The sequence below is a fragment of the Narcine bancroftii genome, chromosome 9 (genome assembly GCF_036971445.1).
Source record: "Narcine bancroftii isolate sNarBan1 chromosome 9, sNarBan1.hap1, whole genome shotgun sequence".
Lineage (NCBI taxonomy): Eukaryota > Metazoa > Chordata > Chondrichthyes > Torpediniformes > Narcinidae > Narcine > Narcine bancroftii.
The window spans coordinates 124079722-124097440 of NC_091477.1; the positions used below are offsets into that span (position 1 = coordinate 124079722).

Consider the following 17719-nt stretch of genomic DNA (forward strand, 5'->3'; position numbering starts at 1 on the left):
TACAGCACAAAAAACAGGCCATTTTGCCCTTCTAGCCTGTGCTGACCATCATTCCACTGGTCCCATTGACCTGCACCCATTCCATAACCCTCTATACCTCTCCCATCCATGTGTCTATCCAATTTAGTCTTAAAACAAGATCAAGCCCACATTCACCACATCAGATGGCAGCTCATTCCACATTCCCACCACTCTTTGAGTGAAGAACTTCCCCTCATGTTCCCCCTCAACCTTGCCCCTTTCAGCTTAAAACCATGATCTCTTGTATTTATCTCCTCCAATCTAAATGGAAAAAGCCTATTCACATCCACTCTGTCTATATCTCTCATAATCTTGTAAACCTCAATCAATCTCCCCTCATTCTTCTTTGTTCCAAAGAATAAAGTCTGAACCTGTTTAATCTTTCCCTGTAACTCAACTCCTGAAGACCTGGCAACATCCTAGTAAATCTTCTCTGCCCTCTTTCAATCTTATTGATATCTTTCCTAAATTCCTTCTGACTGCAAGCATCCATCTTCTGAAATGTAAAACCCTGGAATCTCCTAACACTCCTCATGCTGTACAAAGTTCCAAGATCAAGGCTTGTCATTTAAGATCAAGGTGTGTCAAAGTTCATTCTTGCAGAGAATCTCTGCTCTAGTTTGGGAAGCACATTTGCCGTAGTGGTTAGCACAACGCCTTTCCAGCGCCAGCGATTGCGACCAGGATTTGAATCCTGCGCAGTCTGTAAGGAGTTTGTTCGTTCTCCCCATGTCTGTGTGGGTTTTCCCCGAGGGCTTTGGTTTCCTCCCACCTTTTGAAACATTCTTGGGGTGTAGGTTACTGGGGTGTTAATTGGGTGGCATAGGCTTGTGGACCAAAATGGCCTGATACTGTGCTGTATGTCTAAAAAAATATTTTTAATTAAAATGGTATAGTTTTTTTGGTCTGTATCATTAAAATTATTATTTAAAGTGGAGTAGACAAGTTTTTGGAAGATCAGGGGTTGAGGTCTAAGACGATCTGGCAGGGTGGATGAATACTAAGACTATAAATATATTTTTTTAAATCCCTTTTTTCTTTTTCCCATTGTTCAGGACTGGCATGAATTGATGCCTATGCCATCCAATTACATCCAAGTAACCTACATCCCCGGTACATTTTGAATGGTGGAAGGAAACAGGAGCCCCCAGGAAAAACCCATGCAGACACAGGGAGAATGTGGAAACTCCCTACAGAAAGCATGAGATTCGAACCAATAGCTGGCGCTGTAATAGTGTTGTGCTAACCGCTACCCCAACCATGCCAAAGTTGTTTAACGTTTTTCTCTTTTCTCTATGCTATTAATAGGCTGGGTTGTCCAAAAGCCTCGCAATGTAAAATGATTTGTCCCTCAGAGAATCTCTCCTCCTGTTGTCCATTTTCCCCGGTTGTGGTGTGGGACTGACTGAGCTGTCTCTGACTCAAGGCAGGGTTCTTACCCTCTCTGTTATGGAGTCACTTTGCTTGGGATACTGAAAGTTTGCATTGTCTGGTTTTATTTTGAAGGTGACATGGTGATAGTTAGTGGATGGGGCAAACAGTTCCTGCATTCGATTCCAGAGACTCTGATGGAGGTACGTTTGTTGTCATCTTTATGCAGAGCACTTCAATTTGCTAGCAGTGAGCTTTCCAGAGATAAGTAATAGTAATCAAAAAACAAGTTACATGTCTGAAATAAAAGAGAAAGTGCTGGAAAATAATTTGTCACCTTTTTTTATTATTTATTTTGCACCCGTACTCCATGACCTGTGCCTTGTACATTTATGGGATAGTTTTATGTTTTCTTCTATAAGTTTGGCAGCAACTGTGGCTTTCTGGCCAACCAACAGTGATTGAGTCTTCACTTCAGATAACTCACGTCTGGACCAGCCAATTACTCTGGGGGAGCTGACAGACTCCATCTGTTTATTTGGGTAAAGTTAGACTCCCAGAAGTGAAGGTCTACCGGCTGAGTAGTACACAGCTCTGTGGGACTGGGTGGGCCTGGACCTGCTGGAAGTATACCATGCTATGCTCCTGGCAGGAAGCATGTCAGACAACATGAAGAAGGGCATTATCACCCTTATCTTCAAGAAGACCCATATTATTGTTAAACATTGACTACAAAATCCTGTCCAAGACCATTGCCAATTGAGTCACGCCTGCCCTGGGGCAGGTATTCTCTCAAGACCAAACCTGCACAGTTCCAGGCCTGAAGATCTCTGTTATCCTCATGTTGCTCAGGGATACCATCGGCTACGTGCAGGACGGGGGTTAGGGGGGGGGGGGGGTAGACACCTGCCTGATCAGCTTAGATCAAGAGAAGGTTCTTGACCAGATATCACACAAATAGGTCCACGCTGCTGAAGATCCAGCTGCGCTGGATGGGTCACATCTCCAGAATGGAGGACCATCGCCTTCCCAAGATCGTGTTATATGGCGAGCTCTCCACTGGCCACCGTGACTGAGGTGCACCAAAGAAAAGGTACAAGGACTGCCTAAAGAAATCTCTTGGTGCCTGCCACATTGACCACCACCAGTGGGCTGATATCGCCTCAAACTGTGCATCTTGGCGCCTCACAGTTTGGCGGGCAGCAACCTCCTTTGAAGAAGACCGCAGAGCCCACCTCACTGACAAAAGGCAAAGGAGGAAAAACCCAACACCCAACCCCAACCCACCAATTTTCCCCTGCAGCCGCTGCAACCGTGTCTGCCTGTCCCGCATTGGACTTGTCAGCCACAAACGAGCCTGCAGCTGACGTGGACTTTTACCCCCTCCATAAATCTTCGTCCGCGAAGCCAAGCCAAAGAAAGAAGAAGAAAAGAAAAGAAATCGTCTTTGGGAAGGAAATCCAAAATTGGATTAAACTGCTCCATACAGACATCTGTAATGCAGTCCAGATTAATAAGTGGGAAACAGATAGCTTCCCCATCAAGTCTGGAGTCAGGCTAGGCTGCCTGTTGCCTCCAGTCTCATTCATGTGCTGCACAGAACCCTTTGCTGAATCCATCAGGAGGGATGAGGACATAAGATGAGTGATGCTTGCCAGGAAATGGAGGCACTTGAACCAAGGTCCCTTTTACATAGACGACGTTGCCATCTTCTAATCAGGCACAGGGTTGATATGCAGACTGATCATCATCTGCAACCATTGAGTCTGCATCAGGCACCAGAGTAAACCAGAAGAAGAGTGAGGCAATGCTCTTAGGTAACTGGCCCGACTCGTCCACCATCCCTTTCACAGTCAGATCTGACCACTTGAAGGTGTTGTGGATCTGGTTTGGAGGGAGCCAGTTGTTGGAGCAGATCGCAAAGGTCAACCAGAAATTGTGTCTGTCAGTGTGGCACTCCCTCCCAATCACAGGAAAGAATCTGGTCATTAGGTGTGAAGTGTTCTCAGTACGGTGTGGTGTATAGTTGTGGCCCATCCCCCGCACCTCCACCCTGGTGGTTCCCAGACTAGTCTTCTCGTTCATATGGGCATTCAAGATGGAAAGGGCCTGTTGCCAGACAACAGAGGCAAGAGTGTACTCAACGTGGCCCAAAACAGACAGAGGACTCTGATCTATGTATGGGCTGTTCCCGGGGACACACACAGAGTTAAACGTCCAGAACTGCTGGAAGAACATCAGCTCGGTGAAAGACGTACTTTAGTCTGCCCGAATCCTGCTGGTCTTCCAGCACACGGAGATGTCAGTAAGGAAATGCAGGGGAGTGGTGTATTCCAGGTTGCAGGAGTACCTGCTGAGGGACACACTGAGGCTTGATGCAGCCAATGCAAGGGCACCGTAGGAAGGACCACAGTCCAGATGCTCCCATTACCAGACACTGAGGGGCTGAGTCCGAGGGGAAGATCCTCAAACAACAGCTGGAGAAATGACAAGGTGCCATAGTGGTGGTAATGGAGCAAATAAAAAATGAATGTTCAGTGATGCATATAAATGAATGGCACACTAAGGACGCAAAGAGGCACTAGGGACGCAGAAAGACACCAGGCACCAGGGACGCAAAGAGACACCAGGGACCAGGGACGCAAAGAGACACCAGGCACCAGGGGCGCAAAGAGACACCAGGCACTAGGGGCACAAAGAGACGGAACTTTTTTTTGTAAATAATTTATGTGTGCATAAAGTATTTTTGGTTAAAAATGTATGTGGCAATCAAGTGTAAGAAATGTGCAATCTCTCTGTTGGAGTTCTTTTAAATGCCTCTTCATAGCATTGAACAGATACATAGACAGATTATTTTGGAAAGAATGAGGATTGTCATACTGAAAGAAAATAATTTCCCCAAAATTGACTGCGATGTCCTTAGTGTCTGAGGCCAAAATGGGACAGAAATGTTATTGGTGACCAGTATTAGAGATTCCCAATGCATTTATTCTTTCATTTAAAACAAGAGCTAGTGGAGTTGTTCTAGTGAACCGGTGCGGACTCGAAAGGCCAACATGGCCTGTTTCCGCTTCGTAAATGGTTATATGACTTGGGAGAAAATGGGGCCACCGGCCTTAGGATCGGCTTTTCTGCTTCTCCTTCTCAACAGGAGATGGTTTCCCTGTTACTGGTTCCCTGCGCTCCCTGGAGTCTGCCACCTCGCGTGGCTGTTACTGAACTTCAGTGCTGTATCTTGGGCCCAGATCCCACAGTCACAAGATTTTTAATAAAATAAACTGTTGGCTCTTTTAACAGGCCATTTAAAGCCTGAATGACGTCACCAGCAGTCGGACTGACTGGGCAGCAGGACCCTTCAAGGTAGCACTGTGTTTCTGCTCCCTGATCTCCCCAGGCCCGCATCACCAGCAGCGCTGTCATTTTTTTTGGTCTAAATTCCTTTTAAACATAATTATTATACTTGATTGCACAACCACCTCTGGCAGTGAGTTCCCAGATATCAATTTCTCTCTATGTAAATAAAAAAAATTCTCCTCCGATCTCCTTTGAAATTTTTCGTCTCGCCTTATATCTGCTTCTAATTTTTGATCCCCTGCCATGGGGAAAAGATTCTGACAAGCTTATTATCTATTCAATTTATAGTTTTCCAAAATTCTATTAGGTCATCTCTCAGCTCCATTCGCTGCAGAGAAATCAAGCCCATCCTATCTAGTCTCTCCTAATAATTAGTTGTCCGATCCAGACAACAACCTCTGCACTTTCTCCAGTGTAATCACATCCTTCCAGTAGTGTCATCTCAACATTCATACTCTGTGCTCTGACAACCCTAACCCTAATGCAATTGTACCGTAAGCCTTCTTCACCACCCAAAATACCTGTACACACTTTCAGGGACCTGTCAACACCAGCTTCAGTCTCTCTGTACATTAACATTCCTCAACGCCTGTAGACGCACCCTTCAGTCTGTACATTAACATTCCTCAACACCTATTCAACTTCTCAAAATGCATCCCCTTACACTTGTAGGAGCTTTGTCTGCCTCTATTTCTCCCACTTTCCATCTAATACAGCACAGAACAGATCCTTCTGCCCACAATATCTATGCTGGAGTAAAACATGAAAATCTTCAGATACCATGATTGAGGTCAAAGCACAATGCCGCTGAAACTCAGCAGGTCAAACAGTGAACTTTATGTAGCAAAGATAAAGATATAGAACCAATGTTTCGGAGTTAAGTTCTTCATCAAGGTATGTGCTGACCAGGATGCCAAGTTAAACTGCTCATGGTCTGCACCCCTCCATTGACTGACTGTTCATGTGCCTGCCTAAATGCACCTTAAATGTGACTATTGCATCTGCTTCCACCAGTAAAACTGGCAGCCGCTTCAGGCACCCACAACTCTCACTCAAAATAACTTGTCCCGCACACCACCCTTAAAATTTCCTACTCTTGTCCTAAAGCCGTGGACTCTGGTACATGAACTCTCCACCCTGGGCCAAGACTATCCTGTCGATGCCTCTCATCATTTCCTATATCTTGCAACACGCTGAGACAAACTTGCTCATCCATAATTTGCCCTGCAGTTTGAGAGGGAAAAACTAAAATCATGTGTGTCAGGATACCAGTGGAATAAAGGGGGCAACAGAGGTATGGGAGAGGAACCGGCCAAAGTTGATTGGAAAGGAACATCAGCAGGGAGAACAATGGCAGGAGATTCTGCGAAAAATAAGGAAGGTGCAGGTCAGGTGTATACCCAAAAAATATTTGAGTGGGAAAAAAAAATCACACAACTGTGGCTGACAAGAAGGCAAACTGAAGGTAAAAGCAAACGAAAGGGCAAACAAGGAAGCGAAATTAGTGGAAAGAGACAGGACTGGGAAGCTTTTAAAAGTAAATACACTAAAGTGCTGGAGGAACTTAGATGGTCTATTCAGTATCTCTAGGAGACAAAGATATGTCGCCGACATTTTGGGCCTGTCCCTGAGCCCCTTCTTCAAGGAAAAGTCAGAAAATGCAGAATCAGGATGAATCAGAAAGTCTCAGAATTCAAAGGATGGGAGGGGGATCCAGCTTTTAAAAGTGAACCGAAGCCAACTCAGAAGGAAAAGATGAACTTTGAAAGGAAGCTAAATGATACTAAAGACTTTTTAAAAATATATTAACAGTTTAAAAAAAAGGCTAGAGTAGATCTAGGACCAATAGAAAAAGATGCTGGAGAAATTGTAATGGGAGACAAGCAGATGGCAGAGGAACTGAATGAGCATTTTGCATTAGTCTTCACTGTGCAAGATAGTACCAGCAAACCAGACTTTAAGGGGTGTCAGGGAAGAGAGGTGAATGCAGTCACAATCACCAGAGAGAAGGTGTTTCAGTAGCTGAATTGGTCAAAGGGTGGATAAGTTTCCCAGGCCAGATGGATTGCACACTCATGTTCTGAAAGAAGCAGCTATAGAGATGGTGAAGGAATTGGTAATGATCTTCCAAGAACCAATAGATCCTGGTATGATTCAGGACTGGAAAATTCCAAAGCTCACTCTGCCATTTAAAAAGGGGAGGGAGGCAGCAGGAAGGAAATGATAAACCTGCTAGCCAAACTTTGTAAAGTTTTGGGGGTCAATTGTCAAGAATGAGGTTATGAAGTACCTGGAAGTGCCTGGCAAGAGAGGGCAAAGGCAGCACATGAGGCTGCTTTAGAAGATGAGAGACCATGGAATTACAGGAAAGCTACTTGTATGGGTAGAGCATTGGCTGATCAGCAAGAAAGATTGTTGGAATAAAGGGATCCTCTTCTGGATGGCTACAGGTTTCCAGTGGTGGTCAGTGTTGGGGCCATTTCTTTTTACATTGTATGTTAAAGATTGGGATTGTGGAAATAATGGCTATGTGGCTAAGTTTGTAGGTGGAGGGCAAATACTGATGAGGAAACTGAGAGGCTGCAGAGAGACTTGGACAAATTGGGAGAATGGGCAGAGAAGTGGCAAATGAAATACAATGTTGGAAAGTGTCCAGTCGTGCACTTTGGCAGAAGGAATAAAAGCTCAGACTATTATTTGGATGGGGAGAAAATTCATGGGTGTAAGGGACTTGGGAGTCCTCGTTCAGGATACTCTAAAGGTTAATATCCAGGTTGAGTCAGTGGTGAAGAAGGCAAATGCAATGTTCATATTCTAAAAAGACAGGATATAAGAACAGTGATTTTGAGGCTTTATATGCTGGTGTGGCCTCACTTGGAGTACAGGATGCAGTTTTGAGCTTTTTTTAAGAAAAAGTGTGTTAGCTTTGGAGAGGGTTTAGAGAAGAGCGGGACAGTTGGCATACCACTTAGCACAACCCTTTACAGTGCCAGTGATCGGTCTGGGGTTTGAATCCTGCGCTGTCTGTAAGGTATTCGTATGTTTTCCCCGTATCTCTGTGTGGTTTCCTCCCACCCTTCAAAGCATAGGTTAATTCGATGTAACTGGGCGGCATGGGCTCATGGGCCGAAATGGCCTGTAAGTCTCAATTTAAATCTAAAATTGAAAATAAATTTAAAAATTCACAAGAATGATTCCTGGAATGAAGAGATTAGCATATGAGGCACGTTTGACATCTCTTGGACTGTACTCCTTGGAGTTCAGACGAATGAGGAAGGTTTCATAGGGGCATTTTGAAAGTTTAAAGACCTGGATGGAGTAGATGTGGCAAAGTTGTTTCCCATGGGAGGGGAGTTGAGGATAAGAGGGCACAGCTTCAGGATTGAAGGGCACCCATTTAAAACTGAGATGTGGAGGAATTTCTTTAGCCAGAGAGTAGTGAACCTCTGGAATTTGCTGCCAAGGGGAGCTGTGGAGGCGAGGTTGTTGGGTGTATTTAAGGCATAGGTTGATAGGTATCTGTATAGTCAGGGTATCATTGATTATGGGGAGAAGCAGAGGAGTGGGCTGAGAGTGAGAATGGAATAGTGGAGTGAATTTGATGGGCTGAATGGCCTACTTCATCTTATGATCTTACAATGCCACCAATTTCACATCATCTGCAAATCTTTTAATTATACCTCCTCCTACATTCACATCAGCATATAAGGACCCAGCACCAGTCCCTGTGTTAATCAGAAAAACACCCATCTATCAATACTTTGTATCTCCCATCTCCAAGACAGTTTTGTCCAGTAGGCATCTTACCGCGAATCACCTGCACCTACACCTTCTGACCAGCTAGAGAACCTTAAAGATTATTCTAGACGAGAACTAAAACAATCGTATCAGTGAATATTTATGATAGATGGTGCATTTGCATTCAACTTTTAACACAAACTGATCTTGGCTTTCTTGTTTAGATCGAGATTCCTGTCGTAGACCATAAACAATGCAAGAATGTTTATGCTCAGCTTGGAAGACAAGTCACAGACGATATGATCTGCGCAGGATTGAAGCAAGGTATTAGCCATTCAAAAAACATGAGATCACATGTCCAATCAGAGTAGTTGAAGAGTGAATGAATCCATTCATAATTTATTCCACAGCATTCATCCTCCTATCAAATGGAAACAGTCATCAACCATTTCACTCATCGCCAAGGATGGTGCACCATGGCAGTTCTGAGCCAATATTATTTTAAGTGAAACACTAAAATAATGTGATTGTAGTAAAAACAGGAAATCTCAGAAAGTCTCAAAATTTAGACAGTGTTGGCTGGGGGAGGGAGGAATCCAGACCAACAAAAGGTGTTAATTGGATATGATAAGGGGAGAGGAGAGAATTTATGTTTGTATCCAGCCAGCATTGCCTGAATTTTGAGGTTTCCTGCTTCTGGCTCATTCTAGTTATTCTTTGAAGAAGGGCTCAGGTCTGAATCGTCAACAACATATCTTTGCTTTTTATGGATGCTGAAAGACTGGCTTGAGTTCCTCCAGCATTTTGGTGTGTTTTTACAATATTATTTTAAGTCTCTTTCAGATACCTCCAAGAATCTTGTCCTAGTATCTCCTCTGTAATGCAGATTATTGTAGTCTATAATTGTTGGAACAATCCCTTCTGAAGTCCCAAAGAAGAAATGTTTCATTACATCCAGTATATAATTGTGTATTGACAATAAAAGTGGAAGGAGACTATTCAGCCCATTATGTTATAGTTGTGCTGGTTCCCTATCATGCTGAGTTCCATCAGCCCCTTTTGGCCATATCCAAACACATTACTCACTTTCCAATACTTGTTTCAAAAGTTTTTATGAATGAGCTGCCCCAGGGTGATTGTTTATGATCTTGAGAAGATTTCCCAGTAAGTTTGCATAGGTAAGCACAATGGCGAGAGTTGGACTGAGAGGGGGAACTTTGAAAAGCACTGAAAAAGCAAGGCCCTTGTGAAACTGGATTCGACAATGGCTGGACAGGAGAAACCAGAGAGTGGTGGTGAATGGTTGCTTCTCAGACTGGAGGCTTGTGACGAGTGGTGAGCCCCAAGAATTGGTACTGGGGCCATCTATATTAATTTGTCATCTATATTAATTATCTGGATGATAATGTGGTAAATTAGATCAGCAAGTTTGCAGATGACACTAAGATTGGAGGTGTTGTGGACAGCAAATATTTTCAAAGCTTGCAGAGGGATCTGGACCAGCTGGAAAAATGGGCTGAAAAATGGCAGATGGAATTTAACACAGACAAGGGTGAGGTGTTGCATTTTGACAAACCAAGAAAGAACGTACATGGTAAATGGTCGGGCACTGAGGAGTGAGGTAGAACAGAAGGATCTAGGAATACAGATACATAATTCCCAGAAAGTGGTGTTACAGAGGTTTTGGCCTTCATAAATCAAAGTATTGAGTTCAGGAGTTGGGATGTTACGGTAAAGTTGTACAAGACATTGGTGAGGCCAAATATGGACTATTATGTGCAGTTTTGGTCACCTAACTATAGGAAAGATATCAATAAGATAGAGAGAATGCAGAGAAAATTTACAAGGATGTTGTCCGGACTTCAGGGACTGAGTTACAGGAAAAGGTTAAACAGGTTAGGACTTTATCCCCTGGAGCGCTGAAGAATGAAGGGTGATTTGATAGAAGTGTTTAAAATTATGAGGGGGGTAGACAGAGTAAATGTAGATCAACGTTTTCCACTGAAGGTGGGTGAGATTCAAACAAGAAGATGTGGGTAAAGGATGAAATGGGAAAAGTTTAGAGGGAACATGAGGGTAATTTCTTCACTCAGACAGTGGTGTGAGTGTGGAAAAAGCTTCAAGCTGAAGTGGTAGATGTGGGCTCGATTTTAACAGTTAAGGGAAATTTGAACAAGTACAAGGATGGGAGAGGTATGGAGGGCTATGCACTGAGTGTAGGTCACTGGGACTAGGCAAGAAAAAGTGGTTCAGCACAGACTTGAGGAGCTGAAGTGGCCTGTTTCTGTGCTGTAATTGTTCTAAGTTTAGGTTTCTGTCTTTTGTATACATATATTTTTCTTGAGTACAATTTACACTATCGATTAGTAGAAATTCTGTTTGGCCTGCAGGAAAAAGAATCTCTGGGTTGTACACAATGTCATGTACTCCAACAAATCTAAACTTTGAAGACCAGGTGAGTTCAGTTTCCTACTGTGCAGTCGAAGCAGTGGGAATGGCAGCCAGGGAAATAGAATACTCCTTTTGCAGGATGTGTAAATCTGGGACAGCACCAGTGCCCCTTATAACTACACCTGTAAGAAGTGCATCCACCTGCAGCTCCACAGTCTTGAGTTGGGGAACTGGAGCTGGATGAACTCGGGATCAGTTAGGAGGCAGAGAGAGTGAAAGACAAAAGTTATCAGGAAGCAATCACACAAGGAGGCAGGAGGAAGATAGCTGGGTGACAGTCAGAAGAGGGAATGGGTAGTCAGAGCAGGGAATCAATGTGGCTGCATTCAATGTAACTATACAGCTGTGAATACTGGTGTGGGGGGGTGGGGGAAGGGGGTGTGAAGGGAGACAACCTATCAGGGTAAAGCCTCAGCAGTCAGGTCTCTGGCATTGAGCCTGGCTCTGTGTGGCTCAGAAGGAAGGGAAGAGAGAAAGGGAGCAATAGTAGTAGAGGATTCGTTGGTTAGAAGAATAGACAGGAGATTCTGTGGATTCAAGACTCTCAGACGGTATGTTGCCTCCCAAGTACCAGGGTCATAATGTTTCTGGTCGAGTCCATAACATTTTTGTGAAGGAAGGGTGAGCAGTTGGAGGTTGTGGTAGAAGGATGCTGTAGGTTAAAACAGGATATAGATAATATGCAGTCTTGGGCAGAGAAGAAACAGATGGAATTCAATCCAGAAAAGTGCAAAGTGATACACTTTGGAAGATAGAACTTGAAGGCAAAGGATGTGGTTAACAGCAGGATTCGGAACAGTGCAGAGGATCAGAGAGATCTTGTGGTGCAGGTTCATAGATTCCTCAAGGTTGTTGCACAAGTTTATAGGATGGGTATGTGGTGCGCTGGTCTTTATTTATTGGGGGACTGAGTTCAAGAGTCGTGAGGTAATGTGGCAGCTCTATACTTGGAAGATTGTGTTCAATGCTGGTGACCACATTACAAGAAGGATGTAGATGGTTTGGCAATGGTGCAGAGGAGATTTAGCAGAATGTCTGGATTTTAGATCATGTCATATGAAGTAAGATTGACAGAGCTAGGTTCTTTCTCTTTGGAGTGAAGAAGCATGAGAAGTGCCTTAATACAGGATTATACATTTATGAGCGGCATAGATAGGGTAGACAGCTAGCTCCTCTATCCCAATAGCAAATACCAGAGGATATTGCTTTCAGATGAGTGGAGCATTATTTATGAGTGATGTCATAGGTACATTTTTTACTCAGAGAACGATGGGTTCCTGGAATGGATTTTGGGATGGTGGTGGAGGCTGGTACAATAGGGACATTTCAAAAACTCTTAGGCAGGAACATGGATGTAAGGAATGATATCAATAAGATTGAAAGAGTACAGAGAAGATTTACTCAGATGTTGCCAGGTCTTCAAGATTAAACAGGTCAGGACTTTACTCCTTGGAATGAAGAAGAATGAGGGGAAACTTGATAGAGGTATATAAAATTATGAGGGGTAAAGACAGAGTAGATGTGAGTAGGGTGTTTCCACTTAGATGAGGGAGAAAAATATGAGAGGTCATAGCTTTAGGCTGAAAGGGGAGAGGTATAAGAGGAATATTAGGGGAAAGTTTTTCTCTCAGAGGAGTGTGGAATTATCTGCCATCTGATATTGTGAATGCAGATAGGAGAGGTCTGGAGAGTTAGTTTTATTGGTCAGCACAGGCTGGAAGGGTTGAATGGCCTGATTTTCTGTGCTGTAATGTTCTATGGTTCCAAGGTGTGAGGTTGGGAGAAGTTAGATTGGTGCAGGATAGGTTTATATCAGTCAGAACAATATTGTGGGCTGAAAGCAGTAATTGTAATGTACTAGGCAGTAATATTCTATATTATATGCCCTGTGAATTTAAATCTGATCATTGGTCCACTCCTGAGCAGGAAAAAATTATTACAATCCATATCAAAATCTATCATCATTTTGAAAACCTCCATCATGGCATTTTTTACTCAGCAAGTAAGATTAAAACAAACCCCAAGGTGTTCTACATTTTTGTGATGAACAGGAGGAGGATAACTAGTGAAAGTTGTACAATTAAAGGGGCAAGTGACTGGAGGAGGAAGAAGTAGATGTCCTTAATGAATAATTCAGTGCACGCCACAATAGCATGAATCTCCCAGTGGCTGCCTATTTCAGTTACCCATCCCATTCCCTTGCTGACCTGTCTGTCCATGGTCTTGTGCACTGCCAGACTGAGACCACCTGTAATTTGGAGGAACAACACCTCATCTTCCAACTGGGCCCCGTCCAACTGGATGGCATTAATATCGACTTCTCTGGCTTTCGTTAAACAATCCCCCTCCCCCACTTCTTCCCCCCCCCCCCCCCATCCCGTCACCTTCCCATAGCTCTGTCTCTCCCTTCCCTATCTCCTTTTGCACAGACATGATCAATTCTCTCCTCTCCCCTTATCAGATGTAATTAATACCTTTTATTGGTCTGGATTCCTACCCCAGCCAGAAATTCTGAGATTTTCTGCTCTGGCTCATTCCGGTTATTCTTTGATGAAGGGCTCAGGCTCGAAAGGTTGGCGATAAATCTTTGCTTTTTATGGACACTTGACAGGCTGGCTGAGTTCCTCCAGCATTTCAGTGTGTTTTTACTACAATCACAGAGTCTGAAGACTTTTGTGTTTCACTCACTTCATTGTTCACCAAGCAGAGGACCAAAATGAACGTGAGGTCAGCAGAGAATAGGAAAATGTGTTGGAGCATGTGGAGGTTAAGGAAGAAATAATGTTGGAGTTGAAAAACATCAGAGTAGCTAATTGACAAGAGCGAAGTGTGGAGATGTAAAGGAACTGCCCAAGATCCAAAGCAAACCACCTTTACCATAGTTTGCATCTTGACATGTCCACACATACTCTTTTTAATGATGTCCCCAGCAGTTGATTTCGGTAATCCTAAGGTTTAGCGAGCCTCTTTTAAACAGCAGCACCTGGGTAGCTCTTGTGGGACCCAGGTGCGATTACTGGGGCAAAGGTGCTTCCAGCACCTTTTAAATTGTAGAGGGATCAACCCATTAAATCACCAACCCAGCAATTTAAGGGGGATCCCTCCCCCACGATGACGCATCACGTACTCACCGGAAGTACCGCCTGATGTTTGGATGCTGGCTGCCCAGTGACGCCCGCACTCAAGTGCTGATGTCACTGAAAGAAGCGGGTCGGTCATTTTCATCTTCAAATCGCCTGTGGACATGACCTAGGTAAGTTTAACCTCTGAGGTAGGTCAGGACCCTATTGGATTACAACAGGGTTGACCAGGTCAGACTCTTTCTAACTGCCATGTAACTGGGGCATTAACTGGACAAATTGTCCAGTTAACCCCATTTTACATCAATTTGAAAGGGTCCTGTTGATGTCCTTTACTATTTTATACCTGTAGCCTCCTATTGGCTTCTTTGACTGTCATTGGCACAACACTAGTCCTCGTGTGGAAAAATGGCAACGACACACTTTATAGGTGATCAAAAGCTTAGAAGCAAGCTGAGCTCTCTTATACCTGCACCAATAAAGCAATTAAACATATCTGAGAATGAACAGCCACCACTTTCCCCAGGTTGACAATGGCTAATACCAGAAGAGATCCTTTTAACAGGATTGGAGGAAGGCTTAGTGGATTTGTCAGATGTAGATGTTGGTCCGGAGAGTGGTGTGTCCCTGAACTGCATTGCCGGGGGTGGTGGTGGAGGCTGGTACAACTAGGACATTTGAGACACTTTAGATAGACACGTCGATTTAAGAAAAATGGAGAGTCATGGACTGTGAAGAAGGTAAGGTTAGATTGTGGAACAGGTTTACATGGGTCAGCTGTTTCATGTTCCATTAGATTTGTGAGATGGGATCTCCCACACACAAGCCATGTTGACTACCTCCAATCAGTCCTTGCCTATCTAAATGTTGATAGATCGTGTCTGTGGTAAACCACTGTAATGTATTGGCTGTTTGTATTGTGGCCCCACCCCATAGGCTACTATATAAAGGTGACTGTTCCCTTGCATATGCTATGTTCTCAAGTGAATTAAAGCCTATTGGTTTCTCCACAATAGTCTTCTGAGTGATTGATGGTGCATCACTGTCCTTTACAATCACCTCCATCAGTTTTCCAATCAGACATCAAGCTCACTGGCCTGTACTTCTCTGGCCCTTTTATATAATAGCGCAATATCAGCAACCCTCTGGTCTTCCAGCACTTCACCTGAGGCCAAAGATGATGTAAATATCTGTGTTTCCACAATTTCTTCCTTGGCCTTCACCAAATTAAGGCTCAGGCCCATAATATTGGTTATATATCTTTGCTTCATATGGATGCTGTGTGGCCTGCTGAGTTTCTCCAGCATCTTTGTCTCATTAAGTCTCATCACTATGTGGCAGTGTATATAGATATATATGGATATATTTTTGGGAGATAAATTGGGAAAGGTTTGTTAGAGTAGGTCACATACAAACCTCTTATTTAAAATACTGGAGCTCTTCCCCATGGTAGATGTATCGGCTCCAGAGCTTTTGCAAGAGCGTTGGAAGAGTGCTCAAGAGACTTCACTAATGGATTGTTGTTTACAAAAGGCAACAGATGAAAAAACATGTCAGAGCCACTATGTCTGGAAGAGAACTTGCAGTTTTGAGAGGGTCATGCAGAGAGTCAAACAGGCTTTATCTCAGAGAGAGAGAGACACACACACACACACACACACACACACACACACACACACACACACAGATATCACTTACACAGTGTTACATCCAGCAGAAGTAACTGGGACTGGAACAGGTCAAGCTGGAAAGCCCATTTTGGAAGACAGCCTGGTCAAAGCCCTTGTGGTTCATGTAAGAGGAGAGGACGGGCTGTCTAATGTTTCATTTGGAAGAAAGAGATTATCATCTGGAGAACCATGAAGGGGCAAGTTTCATCAGCAAGACACTGAAGTGGTTGATTAAAAAGGAACAATAAATCTCTCTCTCAAAACCGACAAGAATCTTCCTGAGAGGTAACCATTTACCTTTCAAGCACCAAAGCCTGGTGAACTTTATAAATGTTAAATCTTGTGCACAGAACAAGAATTGCCTGCAATCAGTGAACTTGGAGGAATGAGAAGTGAGATTGGACTGTGAACCAAAGAACTTTTCTGAACTTAGACACACACATTATATACACATGTGCTTAGAATTAGAAGGGGGTTAAGTTAGGTTAAGTAAGTCATTAGAGATCAATTAAAGTTTGATTCTGTTTTCATGTCTAAAGATAATTAAAAGCAATTTTTATTTAAGTAATCATTTGTCTTGGTGAATATCTATTGCTTCTGGGTTTCAGGGTCCTCTGCGCTCATAACAACTGATTCTAATTGACTTCCTTTGTGCACATTCTAAGGCCTTTACATCTTGCCTGATAGGGTTCTCAGATCGTCCCGGTCACTCCAATAGAGGCCTAACTAGTTTTTAATAAAATTCAGGTTTTTATTATGTTCCTTGTTTAAGAGGCCAAGTCACGCCTGTTTATAAACACATTTTCTCATGATTGCAGGTGGAAGTGATGCTTGTCAGGGAGATTCTGGTGGTCCGATGGTGGCTCTGGACCAAAAAGCAAATCGTTGGTTCTTACAGGGAACTGTATCATGGGGAGATGGCTGTGGAGAGGACAACAGATATGGAGTTTACTCAGATGTTACCAAAAGCCTTCAGTGGATCGAAAATATAACTAAAATTAAGAATGTTTGATTTTAGGACCCAGAAACTCAAAACTATATTGGAAATCTTTCTAAGTTGTCTTATAAAAACTTTACTCAGGTTTTGATGAGTATTTTGTTGAACAATCTATTATATATATTTTGTTCTTTTTAGTAAATTATATAATTTATAACATTGAAAAGTAGCAATGTGTTTCAGTGATATCAGCTGAGCTTTCAGTGTGCATCTGAACTTTTAATAAAAGAAATCTAAAATCTTCATTTATTTTTACCTCTGATCATCCCATTAACCCCAACCTGAAGCCATTCATCATTCCTGGGTGTGAACATCGTAGTTTCTCCATTAAACAAACACAGGAGTGCAGTGCATCAGTACAGAAGGAGGTTTCCAGGGAGATGGGAAGGGATCGAAGGCTGTTTCTACCCTGAAAACCTCTCTACCAAGTTTTACTCGTAAGCCAGGAGTTATGGACAAGCCAAAGTATTGTGGTCCTTGAAGACTCAAAACCAACTCTAAAGTAATCCTCCAGTCTAGATATGTATCACCATTCCTTCATTGTTGTTGGCTGCAAATTCCTGGAATTCCTTCTCCAAGAGCAGATGAGCTGGAGTCCTACCTTTCTCAAAGTGGTTATCATGACAAGAGTTCCTCAGTGCAAGATTGGTCAACCACAATTCCATGTCGGCTATTCCTCATCAGTCCCTGACTATCCAAATACTTGTATATCCAATCCCTCACAATATCTTCCAATAACTTACTACTACTGAAGTCAGGCTCACTGAGTTATTTTTGGAGCCCTTCAAACAATGGAACAACATGAGCTCCCCTTCAGTCCTCCGGCACCTCACCTGTGGCTAAGGACAATTTGAATATATCTGCCAGGGCCCCTGCAATTTCTACACTAGCCTCCTTCAAAGTCCAAGAGAATACTTTGTCAGGCCACAGGGACTAAGAAGGCTCATTGTGGCTATATTTCATTAGGAGTTTGAGGAGATTTGCTACATCATCAAAGACTTGCAAATTTCTACAGATACGGTGGAGAGCATTCTGAC

The 17719-nt window shown here is 43.2% G+C and overlaps 1 protein-coding gene across 3 annotated transcripts in view; it reads left to right on the forward strand.

Annotated features, from left to right (window-relative positions):
• masp1 (MBL associated serine protease 1) overlaps positions 1-17719 on the forward strand; it is a 167798-nt gene that overhangs the window by 134297 nt on the left and 15782 nt on the right. The window contains exons 14-16 of one of the 3 annotated variants that reach the window (XM_069897688.1): positions 1528-1595; positions 8709-8808; positions 16504-16790. In XM_069897688.1, coding sequence (XP_069753789.1) covers positions 1528-1595; positions 8709-8808; positions 16504-16697 — 362 coding nt within the window. In that variant the 3' untranslated portion in view covers positions 16698-16790. Of the gene's footprint in view, positions 1-1527; positions 1596-4689; positions 4727-8708; positions 8809-16503; positions 16791-17719 lie in introns of those variants that run through there. The other 2 variants (XM_069897690.1, XM_069897691.1) reach the window with 2 other exon arrangements.